At 41.2% G+C, this 26,069-nt stretch overlaps 1 protein-coding gene across 3 annotated transcripts in view; it reads left to right on the top strand.

Annotated features, from left to right (window-relative positions):
- The window catches only part of CTCF (CCCTC-binding factor), a 49,278-nt gene that overhangs the window by 14,113 nt on the left and 9,096 nt on the right, over positions 1-26,069 (top strand). For all 3 annotated transcript variants that reach the window (XM_030863655.3, XM_030863654.3, XM_030863653.3), the window contains 5 exons: positions 14,671-15,460; positions 15,796-15,966; positions 18,921-19,054; positions 22,403-22,523; positions 23,111-23,260. In XM_030863655.3, the coding sequence (XP_030719515.1) occupies positions 14,680-15,460; positions 15,796-15,966; positions 18,921-19,054; positions 22,403-22,523; positions 23,111-23,260 (1,357 nt within the window). In that variant the 5' untranslated portion in view covers positions 14,671-14,679. The remainder of the gene's footprint in view (positions 1-14,670; positions 15,461-15,795; positions 15,967-18,920; positions 19,055-22,402; positions 22,524-23,110; positions 23,261-26,069) is intronic.

Below are 26,069 nucleotides of genomic sequence, written 5' to 3' on the forward strand. Positions count from 1 at the left end.
ACATTGTAGGAGCACTCTAAAGACAGTCTTAACTCTGAGCTGCTTTCAGGATTATGGGCCTGGAGCAGGGCAAGGAGGGACCTGGTGGTCTCTGACATAGTCACCCTTGGGAGAACAAGGAGAAATGAGGCATTAGGTTGCTGTATGCCAGCAAAAGTGTCATTCAGGCTGTAGAAAGCAGAGAGGGATAGCTCGTGCCTGGGAGGCAGCCTCCAATCCATACTGTGGCACTAGGATGCTGACTGCCAGAAAGGCTTTGTCTTCTGTTTCACGTATAAATGTCCAATAAGTGAAATAAACAGGGTACCCTTAATGAGGGCCTAGAACATGACCTATGAAACCAGGTCACAATAATAAACGAGGTGGTTTAATGCAGTCCCACTTGAATTTTTTTGCACAAAGTTTGTCTAATTCCGTACATATTAAAGTTTTTTCCACTTACTGTTTCCTCTGCTAGAATGTTTCTCTCTACTGTAGTTCGCCTGTCAAGGTCTATTTTATCCTTTCAGATCCACCTTTAGCAGTTCCTCTTGTTAAAGCCCTCCTTCACCAGCTTAAGCTATCCTTTTTGCCAGGATGGTGGGAAGTATGTGTTAACCTCTGTTATAGCACACGCTATATAGCTCTTGTTTGTTGTTCTCTTTGTCTCCCTGTCAGCTGAGGAGCTCTCTGAGAACCAAGCCCTATGCAGTTAGGACTTTTTTCCCCAAGTAATTAAAAGGGAAATTAATTTCTGTGTACCCAGCATCAGGTGCCTTTTGATAAAAGAATTATTGGTTTAGCACTTCTTATTCTTTGTAGCAAAAGAATTCTTTCACCTCCTATGGTTGTTTCACCATATTGTTGAATTAATATTGTTGCAATTACAAATATTTTATTAGTATATATGTATTTCCTTATCTCCTAGGTTCAAAGCTCTCCATAAATAGATTTTTTCAAGTAGCTGTTAGAATCATTGTTCTGCTTTGACTACACCTTTTACTATTAACAAATGGGGAGAAGGGTGGGTTAAAAACTGGGGTGCTCTTAACCTTTTTTACTTAAAAGAGATACAATTTTATTTCCCTTTTAATTACTTCTCCCCCCTCCCCCAAATGCCCCATCTGTTCTTATTAAAGTTAATGGCACACAACAGGGAAGAGAAAGGTGTACATGTGACTGAGTAGGTGAGTGCTACTTCAGATAAAGGCTGCTTCCGCTTCCAGTCACCCTGAAGTAAATGGACGCTAATGTTTTTCTTCTTCTCCGACTGAGTCATCCTTTCCACTCAGCTCCTCCCCATTCTTTATGGTAGTTTGCAACTTTCCTGGTACTCAGTATTAATCAGCATGATACTTTGCTTTGAGTTATCTTAAGCTGTCAGATAAGACGATGATGTATATATTTTCAGAAATAGTAGAATAAAATGGTTATTTTATTTGACTTTTTAAACCTAACTTTTGTTCCAAAAGGGTAAATAATTTTTGTTATTTTTGGCTAGTGTTCTGCATCTAATAAAAGTCAGCTTTTCCTTTCATTCTCAGGAGAAACTGGTTACTTATTTGTAATTCCTTTTTTTTTTCCCTTGTCCTAATGACACTTAGTATCCTCTGCAGTCAGAATACTGGACTAGGTTTTTCAGCCTCCTGGCTAAAAGCATTCTTCTAATTTAAAGATCTAGAAAAGAGAAAGCTACAAGGTGTCTCCTCTCTTCTCTGCCTTCTAATGATGTCTGATGTTTTGTATTGAGCAGTCTGAAGGCAAGTTGTTAGGTGACCTCCATGTTAGGCTATTTCAGAATTGCTGTGGCTTATGGAATCTCAGTGGGGAGTTGGGGCTGCTGTTTCTTGCCAAGAGTGTAGACGGTCTTCTGATCTGCTCCAGGAAATAAGTTGGGGTTTTAGCTATCTGTTGTCCCTGTAGAGAACAACAATAGTGTATTAAACAAAAAGTTTTGGTGATTTTATTTATAAAGCAGGCTTCTGGAAATTGTCCTTCTCTACTGTCTTATTCTCAATGCACATGTGTTATTCTTAGTACACATATATTTTATAATAACCAGTGTCCCCAAATGACTAAACTCTGAACTAGTGAGTATGAAAGGTTATTTTGGTTGTTTTCCTTTGAGAAATAACCTGACACATTTGCTATCTAGCCACATAATCAGGTGATAAATTACTAAGTCTTAACATCTTCAAAAATTAATGTATTCACAATTAGCTTTTATTTTTGTGGCAGGATTTTTGAAATCTTAAACCTGTACTTGTTGTTAAGACTTATTTTTTTCTATTTGAGAAATGACACAAACATAGCAATAAAGGATATAAATTCATATAGTTAAGGTTCCACATAGCATACAAACAAGGTTTTGTTTTTCCATGTTCTCTTCCTGCTTTTGTCATGTGCAGGAACCATTTATACATGTTTCATATGACAGTGACACCAGTATTGAATGTCTGCTGCTTACCTAACACTGTTTTTGTGTTCATTGCTATAGAGTATTCAGAAGTAAAAGGCATAGTTCCTGCCCTTAACGAGCTAATAGTCTATTAGGGGAAAAGACAGATACATAGAACAGTATATTACAGACAAAATAACAAAAATGAAACAAATAAATTAGAGTTCAGTCCGCACTGGTCAAGGTTGAGAAGACTTTGAATAGGGGATAACTTGATCTGGAGGGGACAAGACAGTAGGCTCTTGTGTGGGAGATACCCCAAAGGTGAGGTTGGATGGGTCAAAAGGATGGTAACAGATCATACAGAACTCTGGGATCGAAGCCAAAGAGTTCGGAGTTGATTGAGTAACCCTCAGTCCTCATGAGTTTTTCTGCCTCATTTCAGGAAGATTTAGTCTGGAAGCAATATGCTGGACAGACTTATAGACCAGCCTGGGAGGATGTTTTGTTCCTTTTTGGCTCTTTTTCTCTTTCATTCCTGGATTTGATCAGTCACCAGATTCTGTCTACTGGTTGCTACCTTCACTCTGTAGATAATTGGTAGTTTATCAGAGAAGTCATTTTTGTGGGGAAAATTTATCTAAGGTTTGTGATTAGAATTCTAAAAAACAGAAAGGTCATATGTTAAGCTAACATGTGTTCATTGCCTTCTGGGGTGACCTATAAGGATACAGAGGAGCACAGTAGCCAGGCTCTGCCTGCATTGTTTTATTTAATCTTTATGACAACCAGTGAAATGGATATGATTATTATCTTTGTTTTGTAGAAAAGGAAACTGAGGTACAGAAGGGTAGCATGTCTCACTCCAGGCCACACTGCTAGTAAGTAGAAGAACCAGAATTGGAATGCAGGTCTCTGGTTGGAAAGCCTAAGCTCTTAATGACTATTCCATTCTGTTTCTCCTCTTGCCCCCCCCTTTTTTTAGATATGAAACTAGCATTTTCCTCATATAAGGATTATATTAAAACATGATTTTTAATATCTGCATAATATTCTGTTTCATGGATGTATCATCATTTACCAAATTTAACTATTCTCCTGTGGTTGTACCTTTAGGTTGTTTATAATTATTCACTCTGATTAATAATGTCCTTATAATCTTCGTGTTCATCTCTGATTATTTCTTTTTTTTAAATTAATTTATTTTTTTAATATTTATTTTTGGCTGCATTGGGTCTTCGTTGCTACACACGGGCTTTCTCTAGTTGTAGTGAGCGGGGACTACTCTTCGTTGCGGTGTGTGAACTTCTCACTTCAGTGGCTTCTCATGTTGCAGAGCACAGGCTCTAAGCACTCAGGCTTCAGTAGTTGTGGCACGTGGGCTCAGTAGTTGTGGCTTGTGGGCTTTAGAGCGCAGGCTCAGTAGTTGTGGCACATGGGCTTACTTGCTCCGCGACATGTGGGATCTTCCCGGCTAGGGCACGAACCCGTGTCTCTTGCATTGGCAGGCGGATTCTTAGCCTGAGCCACCAGGGAAGTCCTCTGATTATTTCTGGGCATAAAGTCTGAAGTGGAATTACTGGATCACAGTAATTTGAATATTTTAAAAATTCTTGATTCATATCACCAGTTACCTTGCTGTTTTTTTGAGTTTTTTTCATTGAAGTTTAGTTTACCTCCAACATCATATTAGTTTCAGGTGTGCAACATAGTGATTCGATATTTTTTTAGATTGCACACCATACAATGTTAATATTTTTTATTCTCTGTAACATTTATTTTGTAACCGGTAGTTTGTACCTCTAGTCCCCTTCACCTTTTTCGCCCACCCCGCCAACTCACCTCCTCTCTGACAACCACTAGATTGTTCTCTGTATCTGTGAGTTACCTCACTCATTTCACTGCACCTTGACCAACATTGGGAGTTATCCTTTAAAACAGCCTTAACAGTTTAATAGAGGTAAAATGCTGTGACATTATTTTAATTTGTATTCCTCTCAATGTTTAGGAGATTTGGTTGTGTTTTTTTTTTTTTTCTCACTCATCTGCCATTTGTATTTCTTTGAATGATGTACTTGTGTCCTTTTCCCAGCTTTCTCTTTTGGTATTGGTCTTATTCTTATAAAATTTACAATTACTGGGGACTTCCCTGGTGGCACAGTGGTTAAGAATCCGCCTGCCAATACAGGGGACATGGGTTCAAGCCCTGGTCCGGGAAGATCCCACATGCCGCGGAGCAGCTAAGCCTGTGCGCCACAACTACTGAGCCTGCTCTCCAGAACCCTCGAACCACAACTGCTGAGCCCAGGCACCACAACTACTGAAGCCCGCGCGCCTAGAGCCCGTGCTCCGCAGCAAGAGAAGCCACCGCAGTGAGAAGCCCACGCACCGCAACGAAGAGTAGTCCCCATTCGCCTCAACTAGAGGAAAAGCCTGTGTGCAGCAATGGAGAACCAGTGCAGCTGAAAAGAAAATAAAGAAAATTAAAAAAAAATTTACAATTATTTATATAATAAGGATATTAGTATTAATCCTTTGTCATAAAATGCTGCAAATATATTTTCTTGTTGGCCATTTTATTCAACATGTTTTTGTTTTTACAAAAAAATTTATTTATTTTTACGTTAAGGTGGTCAAAATTTCAACAGTTTCCTCTAGGCTCTTCTATTATTTAGGAATCTAAACACAAAGCCTTCCTTATTCTGAGATCAGAAGGCCACTCACCTGTATCTTATTTCAAGTTTGGTGTTTGGATTTGTCTTTTTTTGTGTGTGTGTGGCCCTGTGGCTTGTGGGATCCCAGTTCCCTGACCAGAGATTGAACCTGGGCCCTTGGCAGTGACAGCGTGGAGTCCTAACCACTGGACCGCCTGGGAACTCCAATGTCTTTTTTGTGTTTTTGTTAACGTCTCTCCTTATCTCTGACAACAGAATATATTCCAGGTGGATTAAAGCTATAACTCATTGTTTTCCAAGTATTTATAGTTTTTCTGGTACCTTTTATCAAATAATTCTCTTTCCCCTACTAATTTTATTTTTGTTATTGTTTTTTAAAAATTTATTTGTTTTTTTTTGATTTTGGCTGTGTTGGGTCGTCGTTGCTGTGCATGGGCTTTCTCTATTTGCGGTGAGTGGGGCTACTCTCCTCGTTGCAGTGTGCGGGCTTCTCATTGTCGTGGCTTTTCTTGTGGAGTACGGGCTCTAGGCACGCGGGCTTCAGTAATTGTGGCATACGGGCTCAGTAGTTGTGGCTTGTGGGCTCTTGAGCACAGGCTCAGTAGTTGTGGCGCACGGGCTTAGTTGCTTCGTGGCATGTGGTATCTTCCCGGGCCAGGGCTCAAACCCGTATCCCCTGCATTGGCAGGTGGATTCTTAACCACTGCACCACCAGGGAAGACCTCCCCCACTAATTTTAAACTGATTTTAAAAAGTTGTAGACAACTTTTTATATGCTAGGAGTTTTTTTCTGGATTCTCTGTTTACATTGGCTGGCTGTGATAGTGACAGTACTGTATTACTTATTGTGGCTTTATACTATGTTAATATTTGGAAATAAAAAATGGCCTTCTGGGGACTTCCTTGGTGGCGCAGTGGTTAAAGAATCCGCCTGCCAATGCAGGCAACGCTGGTTTGAGCCCTGGTCCGGGAAGATCCCACATCCCGTGGAGCAACTAAGCCCGTGCGCCACAACTACCGAAGCCTGAGCGCCTAGAGCCCGTGCTCCACAACAAAAGCAGCCACCACAATGAGAAGCCCATGCATTGCAATGAAGAGTAGCCCCAGCTCGTTGAAACTAGGGAAAGCTGGCATACAGCAACGAAGACCCAATGCGGCCAAAAAAAAAAAGTGGGCTTCATTTTTCAGAAATTTTATTGCTATCCTCAATATCTTGTTTATTTTTCAGAGATTTTGAAGATTAAATGAACTAGAAATAATTAACATCTTTACAATGTTTGGCCTTTCTGATCATGGATATAGATAGTAGTGTCCCCTATTTAATGAGGTCTTTTATGCCTCCTGGAAGAATTTTGTGATCTTCAAATAGGTCTGCAAATTTTGAATTGAGGTTATGTTAAGATTGTTACAACTTTGTATTTCTGTGTTTTTCTGTATTTTCTATTAAATATATATGTGTATACAATTTCAGGTTTATAGCTCATCTTGTTCCACAAAGAATTTGAAGAAATGTATAGAAAATACAAATGGTAAATGATATAAAGTCAAAACCCCAGAAAATACAAATTAGAATAAATTAGAATAAAAGGTTACTACATAGTTTGAGAGGAAAAAGATTTATTAGGGTGTGGCCAGCTAAAGTAATGGTAACATGATCCTGTTACATAGGTCTCACAGTGAAAGAAAAAAATTGCTTAGTTGAAGCAAAGCTTTTCTAAGCATGTAACTCCAAATGAAATTTCTCCCATGTATACTTTAGTGTAAGCCAAGGGCATAATGCCAAAACAAAACTTGGTGAAAGCAAGTTCTGTAGGGGATAAGACCATGTGCCCCAAGTATACCCAGCTTTCTGATGGTCTGGCATAATTCTGGGATAAAGCCTAGAATAGGATGCTGAATTCCACAGAGAGGTCAAGTCAGATAAGGACAGAAAAGTCTCCTTTGGATTTACCAATTAAGGGCCATCGCTGGCTTCAGAGCAGTTCAGTAGAGTATTGGGGAACAGAAACCAGACTGGTGAAATGAGGCATGGAAGAGAAGTAAAGGTATAGAGACAGCTAGTGTGGGGTTGAGTGTGGGGGAATACGGAGATGGCAGATGCTAAATTGTCAAGAGGCGTTAAGAGGAGTTTTAAGATTAAAAGATTTGAGCAATATAAAGCTGACAGGCAAGAGGGGGAGGGCTGATCCAGCAGGTTCCCCTAGGATTCAGGCCAGGCTGGTGGTGTAGGAGCATAGGCAGACCTCAGGGGCCTTGACCTCGGGGGGCCTTTGCGTTAGAGTCTGGGCCTGTGTATCCTCCCACTCAACCAGTCAGCATGTGTTTTTTCACAGTGAGAACAGCAGTGAGCAAGGGCAGGGTGGTGCTCAAATACCAGTTTCCTCTCTTCCAGCTCCCTCACCCCCATGTGCCAGTTTCACTCTGCCTCAGTCTGAGGGAACCTCCTCCTGCCCCATCTTCTACCCATAAGTTGATAGAATGATTTTTTAAAAAGTGTTCCTAAGCTTCAGTTTTTCACCAAGATGGTAGAGAATACAGGAAGGATCTGGTCTTCAGAGTTCCATTTTTTGTGTGCTACTGCAGCCCAGAAGACTAACCCATTTGCCAAGCTCATTTGGTTGGATTAGGGATTAGAATCTAGGTTTCTTTCTTTTCTTTTTTTTCAAGCCGCACCTTGCAGCTTGCGGGATTTTAGTTGCCCCACCAGGGATCGAATCCAGGCCACAGCAGTGAAAGCGCTGAGTCCTAACCACTGGACTGCGAGGAAATTCCCCAGGTTTCTTTATTCCTTATCCAATGCCATTGAGTTGAAGGTGATAGCCAAACACATGAGAGAGATCCTTTAGGCAGTGAAACTGTGGGTTTGCGCATGTGGATTTGGGTGGAGACAGCTGAAGTAAAACGGCTAGTGAACCGAATGGCTACGGAGAAGGGAACAGAGCCAGAGCCTTGATGTGCAGAGCGGCTGGTGGAGGAGCTCTCAGAGACAAGGGAAGCCAAGGGAGAATTCTGAAAGGCTGATGAAGGAAGAGTATGAGTTTCATACTGTTATAGGCCAAAGAAACTGAGTTTGAGGATGAGGGGGAAGCCTTTGGGTTGGCTGGTGTGGTTCCTGGTGAATGGTGCTTGTAGACCAAGCACAGGGACCACAGAGGGCTAGACAGGGCAAGGACAGGTTCTTAAGATAAGAGCAAAGCCATATACACGATCTCATCTATATTTAAAAATACATATCCATAAGAGGAAAAAACCTCAGAAAACAGCACCAAAGTATACTAGGTGATTATCTCTAGGTATAGGAATTGCGAACAACTTTTTAAAAAAATTTTATATGTGCTTCATTTTTCAGACTTCTATAAATAGACTAATATGCTTTAATAATCTGAAAAAGTTGTGTCCAGAAGTTAATGTAAACCCGTTTTTAATGGCGTTGGTCCACAAAAAGATTTGACAAAACCTAGAAAGCATGCCTAACTCAAGCAAGGAGAGAGGCAGAGAACATGAGAGACTCCAGAGGAACTGAATGGAAAGCAGGAGGCACAGCTGAGTCCATAGAGGGAGGAAAGGGATGGATCAGAACCGCTAATGGGGTGACACAGCTAGGAGAGTACCGTCCCCAGGGAGTGAGGAGACCGACCTGGTCCAGGCTATTAAGTTTGTTACTGATTCATAGACTCCTTTTCCTTGGTGGAAGTTAAGTAGAAGGATCCACTGCTGGAAGGGATGCACTGCTGGCAGGGATTTCCAAGCAGTGTATGGGCGAGGCTGGTGGCTTGCTACTTTGTGTCTGATTTTTCTTTGTGAAAATAGAACCTACTGCTTTAAGACCCTGAATAGATGCTGATGTTCATGGACCTTGTGCCATGTGTTTTTTCACAGTGAGAGAACACTCTTGTCAGCTCAACCCCCTGGCAGCACAGTTGGTTTCAATTTGTACTCCTTTGTACCAATTCTTTTTCACCTGGTTTATAATTCCGTAACCTCTTTTAGGTTGTACTTGGTTATTAAAAGCAATTTCTAATATTTTAAGTTCTCAAATTAATGGCAGAGACAACATGGATTTTTCTGTGTTCTTCAAATTGTTGTGTGCTACAAAATGTCACAGAGCTCAGAGATTAAATGTTTTTCCTCCACTTTTTTTTTAAAATTTATTTTGGTTGCGCCAGGTCTTAGTTTTGGCAGGCAGCCTACTTAGTTGAGGCTCTCAGACTCCTTAGTTGTGGCTCACGGGCTCCTGAGTTGTGGCGTGCAAACTCTTAGTTGCAGCATGCATGTGGGATCTAGTTCCCTGACCAGGGATCGAACCCACATCCCCTGCATTGGAAGGCGGATTCTTAACTACTGCGCCACCAGGGAAGTCCCTCTACCGGTTTTATTATTGAGGATATCTAAATAGCCTGGGATTATGTAGTGATTCTGTGGCAGGGCTAGCAGTAGCATTTACGGCTTGTGAATTTTTTTGTCCTTTGATACTTTTCCAAGACTGTTTCCAAGGTGGATGGGGCTTTTTCTCTGTTCCTAACTCCAACATTGAAGTTACTGTCTTTGCTGGGGTACTAATTTCAGACCTTCATGGCCTGGAAAATACTTTTTTAAAAGATGTGAGGGGACTTCCCTGGTGGCGCAGTGGTTGAGAGTCCGCCTGCCGATGCAGGGGATACGGGTTCGTGCCCGGTCTGGGAAGATCCCACATGCCGCGGAGCGGCTAGGTCCCTGAGCCATGGCTGCTGAGCCTGCGCGTCAGGAGCCTGTGCTCCGCAACGGGAGAGGCCACAACAGTGAGAGGCCCGCGTACCATAAAAAGAAAAGAAAAGATGTGAGGGCTTCCCTGGTGGCGCAGTGGTTGGGAGTCCGCCTGCTAATGCAGGGGACACGGGTTCGTGCCCCGGTCCGGGAAGATCCCACATGCCACGGAGCAGCTGGGCCCGGGAGCCATGGCCGCTGAGCCCGGGAGTCCAGAGCCTGTGCTCCGCAACGGGAGAGGCCACAAAAGTGAGGGGCCCGCATACCGCAAAAAAAAAAAATGTGAGATGAGTAATGGTATAAAGTAGTACATCTCAAACTTTAATATATGACACCACTTAGGGATCTATTAAGTTGCAAATTCTGATTCTGTGGGTCAAGAGTGGAGCCTGAAGTTCTGTGTTTCTAACAAGTTCCAAGGTTAAGCCAACGCTGCTGGTCCTCAGATCATACTTTGAATAACAGAGGTATAAACTGTGCTGTCCAGTACAGTAGCCCTTAACCACATGTGGCTGTTGAGAACTTACAGTGTGACTAGTTCAGATTGAGGTGTACTATAAAATATATACCAGATTTCAGAGGCTTATGAAGAAAGAATATATAATATCTCAATTTTTTATATTGATTTCATCTTGAAATGATAATATTTTGGACATACTGGGTTAAATAAAATAGATTACTAAAATTAATTTTACCTGTTTCTTGTTAAATATGGCTACTAGAAAATTTTTTTTTTTTTAATTTGTTTTTATTTTTGGTGGTGTTGGGTCTTTGTTGCTGCTTACAGGCTTTCTCTAGTTGTGTCAAGCGGGGGCTACTCTCCATTGTGGTGCGTGGGCTTCTCATTGCAGTGGTTTCTCTTGTTGCGGAGCGCGGGCTGCAGGCGCGCAGGCTTCAGTAGTTGTGGCACGCGGGCTCAGTGGTTGTGGCTCACAGGTTCTAGAGTGCAGGCTCAGTAGTTGTGGTGCACGGGCTTAGTTGCTCCACAGCATGTGGGATCTTCCCGGACCAGGGATCAAACGCGTGTCCCCTGCATTGGCAGGCGGATTCTCAACCACTGTGCTACCAGGGAAGTCCCTGGAAATTTTTTAATGGTACATATGTGGCTCACTTTTGTGGCTTCCATTATATTTCTATTGGATAGTGCCAGTATAGAACATTCCTGTCCCGAGACAAATCCATCTGAACAGTATTGGTTATATAAAAGTAATTATAGTTAGGATCTTGGCTCAAGTAGTCTTTAGTGATCAGAAATATAAATAAGATCTTATAAAAATGCTAGCACATTGATGCTCAGACATTTTTTATTTACAGGCAAATTATAAAGCACTTCACAAATGTCCCTTGACCCTCATGTTCTGCGGTAACATTTTGTTATATTTGTCCTTGCTGTTAATGGAACAGATTGTAAGAGATCTTTGCACTGAGCATTGTATCAATAGTATATATACTCTTGGTTGTTGAGAATAAGGGACTAATGAAAGCAGGTAATGGCAGAACAAATCAGGACAACCCAACAACCCACAAGGTTTTCCATTAGCCTTGGTTTTCGTTCCATGCAGATGGTGAGGTTTGCTGAGTCTGTCCAAATATGTAGGTTGCTTCAAGCCTGGCTTTTGCCCTCAAAGAGCTTTAACAAGCCAACTGGGGAAATGGATCATTTTGAGAAAAATTTTAAGTGCATAATAGTGTGGTTGTTTTATCAGCAGACACATACAGGGAAAAGTAATGGCTAAAGACCAACAAGTCATGAATCTGAATAGGTTATCTGGGGTCAGATACTGAAGGGCCTTGAAAGCCAGAGGGCATTATATGTATCATGCATCTTTCCCTTTTGCAAAAATACGGATACACTTTGTTGAAGAAATCAAGCACTATTCTTTATGAACCAAGTAAATCTTAATTTCCCCTGCTCAGAAAGCGTATGTGGGACTTCCCTGGTGGCACAGTGGTTAAGAATCCCCCTGCCAGTGCAGGCGACGTGGGTTCGAGCCCTGGTCCGGGAAGATCCCACATGCCGCAGAGCAACTAAGCCCATGTGCCACAACTACTGAAGCCCACGTGCCTAGAGCCTGTGCTCTGCGACAAGAGAAGCCACCGCAATGAGAAGCCCGTGCACCACAATGAAGAGTAGCCTCCACTCGCTGCAACTAGAGGAAGCCCATACGCAGCAACAAAGACCCAATGCGGCCAAAAATAAAATAAATAAAATTTTAAAAAGGAAAGAAAGAAAGCATATGTGATTTCCCATTGACAGCCAAATGAGTATGGTCTTAATATTTTGTCATTCAAGACCGTCCAATCTATGGCCACAACCAGTACATCTTTCTTCTGTCTCTTTCTACCCTTTCCTCTGTCCTGTACCTTTTTTTTTTTTTTTTTTTTGAGGTACGCGGGCCTCTCACTGTTGTGGCCTCTCCGGTTGCGGAGCACAGGCTCCGGATGTGCAGGCTCAGCGGCCATGGCTCATGGGCCCAGCCGCTCCGCGGCATGTGGGATCTTCGCGGACCGGGCCACGAACCCGTGTCCCCTGCATCGGCAGGCTGACTCTCAACCACTGCACCACCAGGGAAGCCTTATCCTGTGCTTTTTAAGTCTTTTTTTCTTTAACTGTTTTATTCTTTCTCATAACCAATTTTTTCTACGTAGGGACCCCCTCCCCTGCAAAATTTGTGTGTGTGCACACACACCATGCTGTCTTTAAATATCCTGCCCATCTTGATCTCACACCTGGTTATGTAGGGTTCTCCAAACCTACCACTTTTACCTTGAGCCATTGTACCTATTCTGTCTTTTTTGTTAGACAATACTCCTAGAATGCAGGACCAGGCCTGCATAGTCTTAGTCTTTGTACTGCTTTACAGGTGGTCCTGACTTAGAGAGCCTTCTCTGACTGCTAGTATGGATAGTGTTAAGGTACCTGAATTGAAGAAACGTGTGTCTAATAGAAGTAGCAAAAGCTTTGTTTGAGACGAGGGCAAGAATACAAAACACTTTAAATTTTAATTTTGAATTAACCTTTTATGTATTTGTCAGTTTTGTTAAGTCAGATTATTGATATGAATTACATAATTGATCAAACTCATTTTATTCTTAGGTATCTGGGTACTCTCAGCACTCACAAGACATAAGAGCCAGAAACTGTGAATCAGAAAAAAACTGATTTTTTTTTTCTGTTTTCTTTTATATATTCAGTTAGCATTTATTGTGTTCTTACCAACCTGGGCGTAGTGCTCAAGAGTTAAAAACTACTTGTTTTCATGGTCTCTGTCCTCAAGGAACTCATGGTCTTACAGACAAGAGAGATACATGAATGTCAAGTAGATGGTATGAGACAGGAGGTAGCGGTGTGTGTAGCTACAAGCAGGACTATTGGAGTCTGGATCCAAGTTCTGATTTTGGCTCCAAAAAAAACTCTGGTGGCTTGTTTTCTAAGGGAGAATTTAGCTAAAAACAGTGAGGTCCTCTGCCAGATATAAGAAATGTGTAAGATTTAAACCAGTTTTGTGAATAACTCTTTAATAACAAATATCCAGTCAGAGTTGAATCTCATTGTCTTGTGGCTTTTTTCTTTTTTAATAAATTTATTTCTTTATTTTTGGCTGCGTTGGGTCTTCGTTGCTACGAGCGGGGGCTACTCTTTGTTGCGGTGTGTGGGCTTCTTGTTGCGGAGCACAGGCTCTAGAGCGTAGGCTCAGTAGTTGCGGCGCACAGGCTTAGTTGCTCCGTGGCATGTGGGGTCTTCCCGGACCAGGGCTCGAACCCATGTCCCCTGCATTGGCAGGTGGACTCTTAACCACTGTGCCACCAGGGAAGTCCCTTTAAAATAAAAAAAAAATTAAAAAAAGATTTCATTTTATTTATTTTGGGCTGTGTTGGGTCTTAGTTGCTGCGTGCGAGCTTTCTCTAGTTGTGGCGAGCGGGGGCTACTCTTCGTTGTGGTGCGCAGGCTTCTCCTTGCGGTGGCTACTCTGTGGCTCTAGGTGCATGGGCTTCAGTAGCTGTGGCACGTGGGCTCTAGAGCACAGGCTCAGTAGTTGTGGTGCACGGGCTTAGTTGCTCTGCGGCATGTGGGATCTTCCCAGACCAGGGATCAAACCTGTGTCCCCTGCACTGGCAGGTGGATTCTTATCCACTGTGCCACCAGGGAAGTCCTCGTGGCAATTTTTTAAACCATTTGTTGGTTTGAATCAGAATCCAAACAGGATCCATACACTGTGATTGCTGTATCTCTTAGGCCTCTTTTGTCTATATCAGAGTTTCTCAACCTCTGCACTATTGATTTTTGGGGACCATTAATTCTTTGCTGTGGAGGACTGACCTGTGCATAGCAGGATGTTTAGTAACATCTCTGGCCTCTGCCAGAGCATCTACTAGATACTGGTAGCACACCTGCCGCAGTAGTGACAACCAGAAATGTGTCCAGGCCTTGCCAGATGTTTCTTGGAGGCATAGTTACCCCAGGTTGAGAACCACTGATCTGTAGGTTCTCCCTCTACCCTTCCCATTTTTTTTTTCTCCTGGTGATTTATTTGCAGAAGAAACTGGGTAGTTATTCCTGCAGTTTCCTTCAGTCTGAATTTCATCCCTGTAGTATAATTTGATATCATCTGTCACCAGTTTCCTGTTAATTGGTAGTTGGATCTAGAGGCTTGATTCGTTTCAGATTTTTTTGTTTTGTTTGACAAGACTGCTTCATAGGTGGTATTCCATTCTTCCATCAGGAGGTAAATAATATCTGTTGTGTCTTTTTGTAATATTAACAACCACTGGTGCCTAATTCATTCATCAGGGGTCTTTTTTGTTTAAAATGTGTATGTTTTCAATTAGGCAAATTTTATTTTATATAATAATCTGTGTTCTCCCTTAATAAAGGAAGGGGAAATGGAAGGTGAGGCGGTTGAAGCCATTGTGGAAGAGTCTGAAACTTTCATTAAAGGAAAGGAGAGAAAGACTTACCAGAGACGCCGGGAAGGGGGCCAAGAAGAGGACGCTTGCCACCTACCCCAGAACCAGACTGATGGGGGTGAGGTGGTCCAGGATGTCAATAGCAGTGTACAGATGGTAATGATGGAACAGCTGGATCCTACCCTTCTTCAGATGAAGACTGAAGTAATGGAGGGTGCAGTTGCTCCAGAAGCAGAGGCTGCTGTAGACGATACCCAGATTATAACCTTGCAGGTTGTAAATATGGAGGAACAGCCTATAAACATAGGAGAACTTCAGCTTGTGCAAGTACCCGTTCCCGTGACTGTACCTGTTGCTACCACTTCAGTAGAAGAACTTCAGGGGGCTTATGAGAATGAAGTGTCTAAAGAGGGCCTTGCAGAAAGTGAACCCATGATATGTCACACCTTACCTTTGCCTGAAGGGTTTCAAGTGGTAAAAGTGGGGGCCAATGGAGAGGTGGAGACGCTAGAGCAAGGGGAACTTCCGCCTCAGGAAGATCCTAGTTGGCAAAAAGACCCAGACTATCAACCACCAGCCAAAAAAACAAAGAAAACCAAAAAGAGCAAACTGCGTTACACGGAGGAGGGCAAAGATGTGGATGTGTCTGTGTACGATTTTGAGGAAGAGCAGCAGGAGGGTCTGCTGTCAGAGGTTAACGCAGAGAAAGTGGTTGGTAACATGAAGCCTCCAAAACCAACAAAAATTAAAAAGAAAGGTAAAATGAGTTTATCCATTATACTCTCATAAAACCTTTTCGGGATAAAGCACATAACACAGTGCCTGTGCAGGTTATTTTACATTAAATGCATTTATTTTAAAGATTGTGATGTGGGCGCCAGTCTAAAAGAAGTTTTTCCAGATTGAGTACTTCTTAAGTCCTGAAGAGAAAGAAGTAAATCTATTAGTGGCATGAGATAATTATAATTCAATGTGACTTAGTTGGCTTTAGTTATAAAAGGCTAATGAAATGTATTTGTGGAAGTTTAAGATTAGGATTAATCTTAACACTTTGAAACCCTGCAACAAGTAAGTGTTTTATTTTGCACATAGGTGTAAAGAAGACATTCCAGTGTGAGCTTTGCAGTTACACATGTCCACGGCGTTCAAATTTGGATCGGCACATGAAAAGTCACACTGATGAGAGACCACACAAGTGCCATCTCTGTGGCAGGGCATTCAGGACAGTCACCCTTCTGAGGAATCACCTTAACACACACACAGGTGGGTGCTGGTTAAGAATGTTGGGGGTGGGGCTTCCCTGGTGGCACAGTGGTTGAGAGTCCGCCTGCCGATGCAGGGGACATGGGTTCGCACCCCGGTCCGGGAAGATCCCACATGCCGCGGAGCGGCTGGGCCCGTGAGCCATGGCCGCTGAGCCTGCGCGTCCGGAGCCTGTGCTCCGCAGCGGGAGAGGCCACAACAGTGAGAGGCCCGCGTACCGCAAAAAAAAAAAAAAAAAAAAAAGAATGTTGGGGGCTACAGCATAGCAAAGGTTTAAACTTGGGTTTTAAATATCATCTAAGCTGATTCCAGTGGGAATAAGAGTGGGAAGAATTTTTGTTCTTTCTTATGGTACCCTCTTTTGTGATCTTGATTTATTGTAAGCAGATGGACTTAGTTATAGGCAAATGTAAAGAAAGTTTAGTGGAAAATAATCTAAATTTTATAAGGATGGTGATTCAGAAAAAGATTTTCTGTGGTAGTTAACCTATAATATTTCCCAAAGGTATCACCACTGTGTTGCTAAGGTTTTAACAGCAATGACAAAAACTAACCCCCCCTAAATTCCCAGGCAGTAATTGCCAGGCATTATGAGGAAGAACATTAGAAATAGAAATGAAATCCTACCTTTGTAAAAACTATGGTTTCTGGTTGTTTTACCTCAAAGAAGATAATTCATAATCCCAGAATGGAAAATTTAAGGCACCATTCCAGCAATTCAAACATTTATTTATTCATGGTCCACACATACTTAATACTCTAATATTAGCTTCATGTTGGCTGCAGTCATGTTCTGGGGTCACTAAAGAGGAGAGACTATGGACTAAAGCTCTCTTTAGACTCTCTTCTGGGCTCTTTATACTTTTGGCGTTGGCATTTGGCTGCAAGTGCTAATAGAAACTTCTTTCACCTAGTTCTTCATGCAGAATAGCTTTCCTCTATCCAGATTCTCCACCGTGTTTTATATGATGATTCTTATTTTTTATTTGATGTGCTGTTTGTCTGATGAATGTGATCAAGTAGGGATTGGCCAATGAGCAGTATACTGTGCATTAGTATATTTGCTAATGTGACTTGGTCACTTTTCACCAACTACCTAGTTTCTACCCAGACACTTGATAATAATATTTTTTATTTGGTAGTTTGAAACCCTAGGGAAAGGGCATATGACTACATGAAAGCAGCTGGCCGCATTATAGGACTTGCCAGAACGGTAGTGCCTTGATGTGGGCGCTGCATGTCATGGTCTAGTCCTCAGCTTTGAAAATAAGAAATTCAGTCTGTCTGGTTATTCAGGAATGATTTGGCAGGACTAATTCATACTAACCAAATCCTCAAGAGTCAGATTCATATCAGAAAATCAGATTATGTGGAAGAATATACCTTTTTATTTTCTAGATGCAGTCGTATTGCATTCTAGGGGGCGCCTTTGCCTATGTCAGGATGCTGTAGCAATTGAAGGGTGACTTGGTGAGCCATGGACCTTGAGCAGAGGGACGTAGGCAGTCATGTGGGTCAACCCGATGAAAACTCCAGTCCCACAGCAGTGTCCACTTCTTTCCTAATTGCCATGCTTATGTCTACCAGAGGCAGGCCTCTTTCTCTCTCCTAGATAATACTAGGTAAACATTGGAAATTCTTTGTTTTCAACTTACCTCGTCCTAATAGAAATGGATGTTGCTTTCCTTCTCTTGTTAGTCGTCGTTTTACTTACCTGTTTGTACCACCAGACTATACATTTTTCATAGATAAGAACTCTATCCTTCACTCTTAATCCTCAGTGGTAGTAAAGAAGCAAATTGAGCAAATGAACATTCTTTGGAACTTTCTAGTTACTATCATATCCAATCACATTTCCCTCTCCAGTGTTTTCTCAATCTCTGGGAGAATCATTTCTGCAGATGGCTGGACCCATTCATTACATTGTGACTCTTCTTAATTCCACTCTCAAAAGTAGCCTTTGATTTTGGTGTTTGAGATTACCTTGCTGTTCACCCCTTACCCACAGCCCACAATTACAGATACTCCCTAGTTTCTAAATAATAACCTATGAAGGTAGCACTGTGTTCTACTGTCAGCTTTATCTCTTTATTATCATTATTACCTGGGCAGGATATTTTCAGTGCAGTGTTCAGAATATAAAGTAGCTAGAGAAGATCTACTAAAGTAATGTTATGTTATGGGGCTACTATGGGAAGACATATTAAAAACAGTAAGATTATCTCAGTGAAAGAAAAAACAAAACAAATATAGAGGGTATATTATTAGTTCATAAAAATATTTAAATATTCCATGATTTGACTTTCAGATCACAGAATATTAGATATTGATGTTTGAAAATGATCTGTTTAAATCACATAACATAAAAGGCAATACTACTTTATAAAGCCTTTGATAAATCTCTAGAATACCTTATCAAACCAAATTTATACAGAAAACATGTTATTATATTTGTATTTTTTTTAAAGAAAAAGTTGGTCAATATGGACAGCCCAGTGGCCCTATATGTATAATCATAATAACAGTAAGATTTGATGTGCAAAAGGATCTTGAATCAAATAACTATTAATTCTGTGGCCTGTACTTGATAAAAATTGAGGTTTAAAGATGTTGTATATTTTTTAGAAGGGTTGAAACAGAATGGTGTTTCTGTTAACCTTTAATCCATAGTGACCAGAATAGTCACAAAATAGGGGTAAAAAATATTTTGTATTCAAAGGCAGCATACTCAAATGGATAATTAAGAGAAACTAAATGTTTGGCATGTGTTTCTAATATTTTGGGGTTAATGTTGTAAAGTCAGCTGGGCTCACCCATAGTTTTTGGAGCTACTCTCAGGGAGGGTTGATGAGATGACCAGGATCCAACCTCATGTAGCAGTTGTGTCACACATTGAACTCTGTAATTAACTGTGCCCTTAATCTTGTCTTTCTTTTATACTCTCCTTTCTCTAGGTACTCGTCCTCACAAGTGCCCAGACTGCGACATGGCCTTTGTGACTAGTGGAGAATTGGTGCGGCATCGTCGTTACAAACACACCCATGAGAAGCCATTTAAGTGTTCCATGTGCGATTACGCCAGTGTAGAAGTGAGTATTCAGCTCCTTGTTGGTTCCTCTCTGAAGATCATCATGATTCCAGTATGAACTGTCCTCATACTGACTTAATACAAGATAGAAAATCTTGCTAGATTACTACACTCGCACTCCCCCTCCCTACCACCAAAAAAAAAAAAACCTGTAATGAGTGTGAAAGGTTTTCCCATTAAAAAAAGAGCAGTAACGGGACTTCCCTGGTGGCGCAGTGGATAAGGCCCAGGTTCGATCCCTGGTCAGGGAACTAGATCCCACATGCATGCCGCAACTAAGACCCGCAACCAAAAAAAAACAAAAACAAAAAGGAACAATAGGAACTTCCCTGGTGGCACAGTGGTTAAGAACCTGCCTGCCAATGCAGGGGACACAGGTTCGAGCCCTGGTTCAGGAAGACCCACCACAACCCCACATGCCTTGGAGCAACTGCGCCCATGTGCCACAACTACTGAGCCTGCGCTCTAGAGCCCACACGCCACAACTGTTGAAGCCTGCGCACTCTAGGGCCCACGTGCTGCAGCTACTGAGTCCGTGTGCTGCAACTACTGAAGCCCGCACATGTAGAGCCCGTGCTCCGCAATGAGAAGCCACTGCAATGAGAAGCCCGCGCACTACAACGAAGAGTAGCCCTCGCTCGCCACAATTAGAGAAAGCCCACACGCAGCAACAAAGATCCAACGCAGCCAAAATATAATTAATTAATTATTTTTTTAAAAATCATCTAATAAAACAGAGCACTGATGCACATATTATTACAGGCAAGTTCTACCAAACTTCAAAGAAGTGAGTAACTATACCAAGAGCACTTCAAAATGGAAGATTTTAGGGACTTCCCTAGTGCTCCAGTGGCTAAGATTCTGCGCTCCCAATGCAGGGGGCCTGGGCTCCATCCCTGGTGAGGGAACTAGATCCCACATGCTTCAACTAAAAGATCCCACATGCTGCAACTAAAAGATCCTGTGTGCCATAATGAAGGTCCTGTGTGCCACAACTAAGATCCTACGTGCTGCTACTAAGGCCCATCAGCTAGCTAGCTAGCTAGCTTGCTTGCTTGCTTGATTTATCACCTTTATTATTTGAGGCTACGCTGTTACCAAAACTGGATAAGGATACTTCCAAAAGAAAACTGTTTCTGTTTCTCACAGGAAAACCAAAATTCTAAGTGAATTAACAAACCAAATTTGGTAATAGATTTAAAAAATAAGTGATTACTAAATAGAATGTATCTAAAATGCAAGAATAATTCAGCATTAGGATATTATTGGTTTGTACTACACTGAGAGATTAAAGAAAAACCATATCATTTCTATAGGTTATTGAAAAATCATAAAATTTAATACTTATTACTGTTTAGAGTTCTAGCAAGTCAAGAGTAGAAAAAAATATCTTTAGGGACTTCCCTGGTGGCACAGTGGTTAAGAATCTGCCTGCCAATGCAGGGAACACTGGTTCAGCCCTGGTCCAGGGAGATCCCACATGCCGCAGAGCAACTAAGTCTGCACACTGCAACAAAGAGCAGCCCCCACTCGCTGCAACTAGAGAAAGCCCGTGCAGCAACGAAGACCCAATGCAGCCAAAAAAAAAAAAAATTTATTATAAGGAGTATATACTGGAAACCTATAGTAAACCTAGCCTAATTAACTCTGAAACACTGGAAGTATTCCCATTAAACTTTGGAACAAGATTTCCATTCCTACTGTTACCATTTCAACATTGTATTGGAAATCCTAGCTAATAGTATAAAATAATAAATGAATTATAAATGGAAAGACAAAACTGTCATGTCTTGCAGACATATTTGCTTACATAGAAAATTCAAGAGTATTGGCTGAAAAACCTAAAGCAGTAAGAGTTCATTTGGGTGGTCAGATCCAAGATAAATACACAAGAATCAGTGACTTATTTATACAATATCAATAGTAGGAAACAGGTTCAAACTCTTAACAGCAATAAAATGACCTAGGGATAAACTGAACAGCAAAAAACATCTGATACCTACCTGTAAGAGGAAAACGTCTCACATTTTTCCAAAGGACATAAATAAATACACATTTCAGCTTGATTCTAAATTTCAGCTGGAAGAGTAAATATGAATGACTAAGAAAATTTTGAAAAACGAATGAGGGGCTTGGGCTTCCCTGGTGGCTCAGTGGTTAAGAATCCACCTGCCAATGCATGAGACACGGGTTTGAGTCCTGGTCTGGGGAGATCCCACATGCCGTGGAGCAACTAAGTCTGTGCACCACAACTACTGAGCCTGCGCTCTAGATCCCATGAGCCACAACTACTGAGCCCACGTGCCACAACTACTGAAGCCTGTGCACCTAGAGCCCATGCTCCACAAGAGAAGCCACCGCAATGAGAAGCCTGCACACCACAACGAAGAGTAGCCCCCACTCGCCACAACTAGAGAAAGCCCGCACACAGCAATGAAGATCCAACGCAGCCATAAATAAATGAATAAATAAATTTAAAAAACAAAAAAAAGAATGAGGGGCTTGTGCTATTGGCTGTTTGAAAACTATATGGTAAATGAAGACTGTGATATTGGAGCAGGAATAAACAAATAGTTTGTTGAAAAAGAATAGATCCTTGTGTATATAGGAATTTAATATATGATAAATAGGCAAGTTTTGGAAAGAGAATTATTCAGTAATGCTGTTGGGACCATTCTTTAGCCTTACAGTGTGTGGAATTTGACTATATAGCACTTAGAAATACAGGGAGATTTTAATGTAAAAATTGGAACACTTTTTAAAATTTTCAAAGGAAACATTAGTGTTCAAAACACTTCTTAGAGTCAAGTTTGAAAGTCACTGTTCTGTTGGAAAGGTACTTAATGAAAGATGAAAAGCATAAGTCCATAGTGAGGAAGGTGAGAGGCCCCTGGTGCCTGGTCTGTTAGGGAAGTGCTGATGATAGGAAGAGAGACTTAAGGGAATTAATGCATTTATTAACTTGGATTCAAAATTTGTTAGAAAATTGATCCATAAATAAGCATGGATTATTTTTAAACTATTATGGAAAATTTCAAACATATGTAGAAGTAGATAGACTAGTATAATACACCCCCATGTGCCTATCACCCAGCCTAACAGTTAATAATAGCCCATCTTGACTCATCTATGCCCCTATCCATTTTACCCTTTTCCCTTGGATTATGATAGGGATTTGAGAGGCAACAGTTAGAAATAATGAGGAGGAAGAAATACTGTCTTTTAGACTTCTTCTGTATTATGAACTGCAGTGTCCAAAAAATAAGCTTTTGTGCCTGACCCACAGTATTCTCATGTCACAATCTATGTTAACGAAAGTTTAAGAGGTTCGGTTGCTTTTGTGTTTCAGGTCAGCAAATTAAAACGTCACATTCGCTCTCACACTGGAGAGCGTCCTTTCCAGTGCAGCTTATGCAGTTACGCCAGCAGGGACACATACAAGCTGAAAAGGCACATGAGAACCCATTCAGGTAGGACTTCTCCCTTCCTCGTATTAATGAACCGCTTTTTAGTGGATCCCGTGGGACCCTGTGAACCACCACATGCCCCTATTAGTTACCCGAATGGAAGCTGGCATGAGAGTAGTATATAATTGATAAGTGCTTCTCTGGCATATCCTTGGAGTTCATTGCTCTGAATATACATTGGAGAATGGAAAGTTTTTACTGTTAGAAGTCTGGGTAGGTTACATAAGTAACCCAACTTGTCAGTTTTCCAGAGTACTCTCTTTTCCTAAAAAGAAAATCTTGCAGGTCCTCCTGTCATCCCGTCTGCTTTCCCCCAAAGGTAAGTACTGCTGTAGGAACTACTCTTACTAAAATGTGAAGGACTCCGTGGCAGAGCTGGGCAAAGCAGAGGTGGTGGCCATAGTTTGGGACTTCTTTTCCATCTCTGAAGATAGGCATGAGCCAGGCAGTGGGCCTGAGCCTCATCCTTCCTAAATTAAGAACTGTAGATTCTCTGTGGATTAGCACATCTGCCACCTGGATTACCCTCCAATTAAATGATAGTATTCAGTTATTTCATCTAAGTTGTTCATTTTGTATTTCCTTTTAAGGGGAAAAACCTTACGAATGTTATATTTGTCATGCACGGTTTACCCAAAGTGGTACCATGAAGATGCACATTTTACAGAAGCACACAGAAAATGTGGCCAAATTTCACTGTCCCCACTGTGACACTGTCATAGCCCGAAAAAGTGATTTGGGTAAGTAAATTAACTAGTGGCAAATGAAAAATATATTTTGACAAATTTGTGAGAATAATGGAGATCACAAATTACTTCCTTCATGTAAGTTTTGTGAATGTGAATGGCCTGCTGTTTAATAAAAGTCATTGCTTAGGTGCTAGTGATACTTTCTTCTGTCTTCTTTCTCTTACTGAAGCTAGGCTACAAGATTCTTCCCTGACTATAGCTCATCTATAAATTAATGGCAGCTGTAATGAGAGAAAACAGTATAATTAAAGCCCCCAAATAGAGAAGTGACATAGTATGATTCGAACTAAGGTCAGTTGACTTCAGGTTTTTTTCACAATATTTGTACTTTAGGTAATAGGACTGTTTTTATTGGTTTGTTGATAGCTATATATCTGTGCATAATTAAACTAGAGTTTATATAGAGGCAGAGTTTGGTGGTAGAAATTTTAGTATGACCCATATTCTTTTTTAAAAAAATTAATTTATTTATCTATTTATTCATTTATTTGTGGCTGCGTTGTGTCTTCGTTGCTGCGCGCAGGCTTTTTCTAGTTGCAGCGAGTGGGGGCTACTCTTTGTTGCGGTGCGTGGGCCCCTAATTGCAGTGGCCTCTTTTGTTGCGGAGCACAGGCTCTAGGCATGCAGGCTTCAGTAGTTGTGGCATGCATGCTCGGTAGTTGTGGCTTGTGGGCTCTAGAGCTCAGGCTCAGTAGTTGTGGCTCACGGGCTTAGTTGCTCTGCGGCATGTGGGATCTTCCTGGACCAGGGCTCGAACCATGTCCCCTGCATTGGCATGCATGCAGATTCTTAACCACTGCACCACCAGGGAAGTCCCATACTGTGACCCATATTCTTAAAGATAAGGTCACCTGGATTTATCCCTTCGTTTTTATTATTTAAAAGAGATAAAAATATTGCCCCAGTCTGTTCTTTATCCAAAATTCATTGCTCCCTGAATAATAATAATAATATAAACTTAGATAAATTGTACTTTCCAGGTTGTCTTTTACTTTTATTTTACTTCTTTACTCATTTGATCTTCACAACTACCATATGAAGTCATCAAGGTATATTCTAGCTTTATAGATGATGAACAGATGTCTTGACCAAAGCTACACAACACAGCTTATGAGTGGCAAAGCTGGACTTGAGTCCTCTCGAACCCTCTAGAGCTGTTTCTCACACAGGGGAGTACATAAGTACCCAGGTCATATCAGGATCATACTGAGCCACAGCATAAACTTGGCCTGTCTTTCTGCAGCATTGGTTATACTCAGAAGGTTTTGAGTAAAGTTATCCAATTGAGCTGGTGTCTTAAAACATTTTTACGTTAATATGACTATATTGAACAAACTGTAGACTGACTAACGTTTTTAAGATGAAACTGTGAGCTTGAAGTAGAGGACTTTGGGCTCCACATAAGATCCAGTGGGTCATGTGTTCATCCTACTCTGCTCTTGAAAGGACTTTGTTAGAAAAAATTAAGAGGTACTGTCCTCAGGTAAATGAAAGAGTTTTACTGTTCGCACTGTATAGAAACTAAAACCTAAACCAGTAATATCTCATGGCAGTGTGTGAGCTGTTAGGCCCCTGTTTGAATTATTTAGTTTTTTTTTTAAGTTACTCACTTTCATGATGCGAATAAAAACCTTGAGTGTTTTATACTTGCATGAAACCCCTTAGACCCTGCATAACAAGTCCTTCATGAGGCACTTAATTGCCTAGGAGCTGTCAAATAATAGTTATCTCCCAAAACTATTCCCAAACAAGTTTGTGTTCCCCAAAGCAGGTCTGATTTCACACTAATATGCAATAATTAAGATTCATCATTTTTGGGACACAGGAAAGCATGGAGAATCTTGACAGACCTACCAGAGTCAAGATTCACCTTCAAATACTTACTGCTCGAAGTCTTTTTTTTTTAACTGAGGTATAAGAATAATTCCTACTTTACAGAATCATTATTGTAAGTATTTAATAAGAATGTATGAAAGAAAGTCTTTAACTATTAAGTCTCTATCTGAGGACCAGAAGGGGAAAGTTGAGGCCTAAAAATTATTTGGAATAACATATGTGTGTATAAAAGGCCTTCATATAGTGAACATGTGTAGAGAGTTAAAAGTGAGCCATCCCTTTCCCCTACCTTATTTCCATTCCCCAGAATTGGCCCTCTTTAAGTTTGATGTGATATCACCTTGATTGAGCAGATTGGTAGCACCATAAATTCATGATCCCAAATGCAGCTGGGCTCCTGAATAATCCAGCTGTTTGTCCTCATCAATTGTGCTCGCATTCTCCTCAGCGAGTTTGTCCATTCATTCATTCATTCCACAAATGTTTGGGTGCCTGCGATGTGGGAGGTTCCATGACAGAGTAGAATAAATCATTGTTAACTTTCTTTAAACCTCTGATCTTCCTTCCCTTTTCTCTTTGCCTCCGTGGTCTCAGTATGTAACCTCTTTTCCTACTTCACAAAAAAATAAAGGCAACAGGTTGAAACTTCACATTTCCTGTTATCAGATGTGTAAATCTACCTGCATTCATCCTCTTTCCCCATCTGCTACTAGAGAGTTTGTGTCACTCTTCTTGTCTGTGGCCTGTCCCTTTGCCCTGATCCCACTCTCCTGTGTTCTTGGCAGCCTTTCCGTGGTCAGGTATCGCATCTTTACCTTCATTTTCATGTTCTCACTCCTTAATCTTTCGCCTCAACTCCAAATGTGCTTTCATCTCTCTTGTCTTTTTTTAAAAAAAGTCTTTCCCTTCTAGGTTTAACTCTTGTTTCCTTTCTAGCCAATGCTCATGAAGAGTTATATCCCTC

This window comes from Globicephala melas, chromosome 19, assembly GCF_963455315.2.
Source record: "Globicephala melas chromosome 19, mGloMel1.2, whole genome shotgun sequence".
Classification (NCBI taxonomy): Eukaryota; Metazoa; Chordata; class Mammalia; order Artiodactyla; family Delphinidae; genus Globicephala; species Globicephala melas.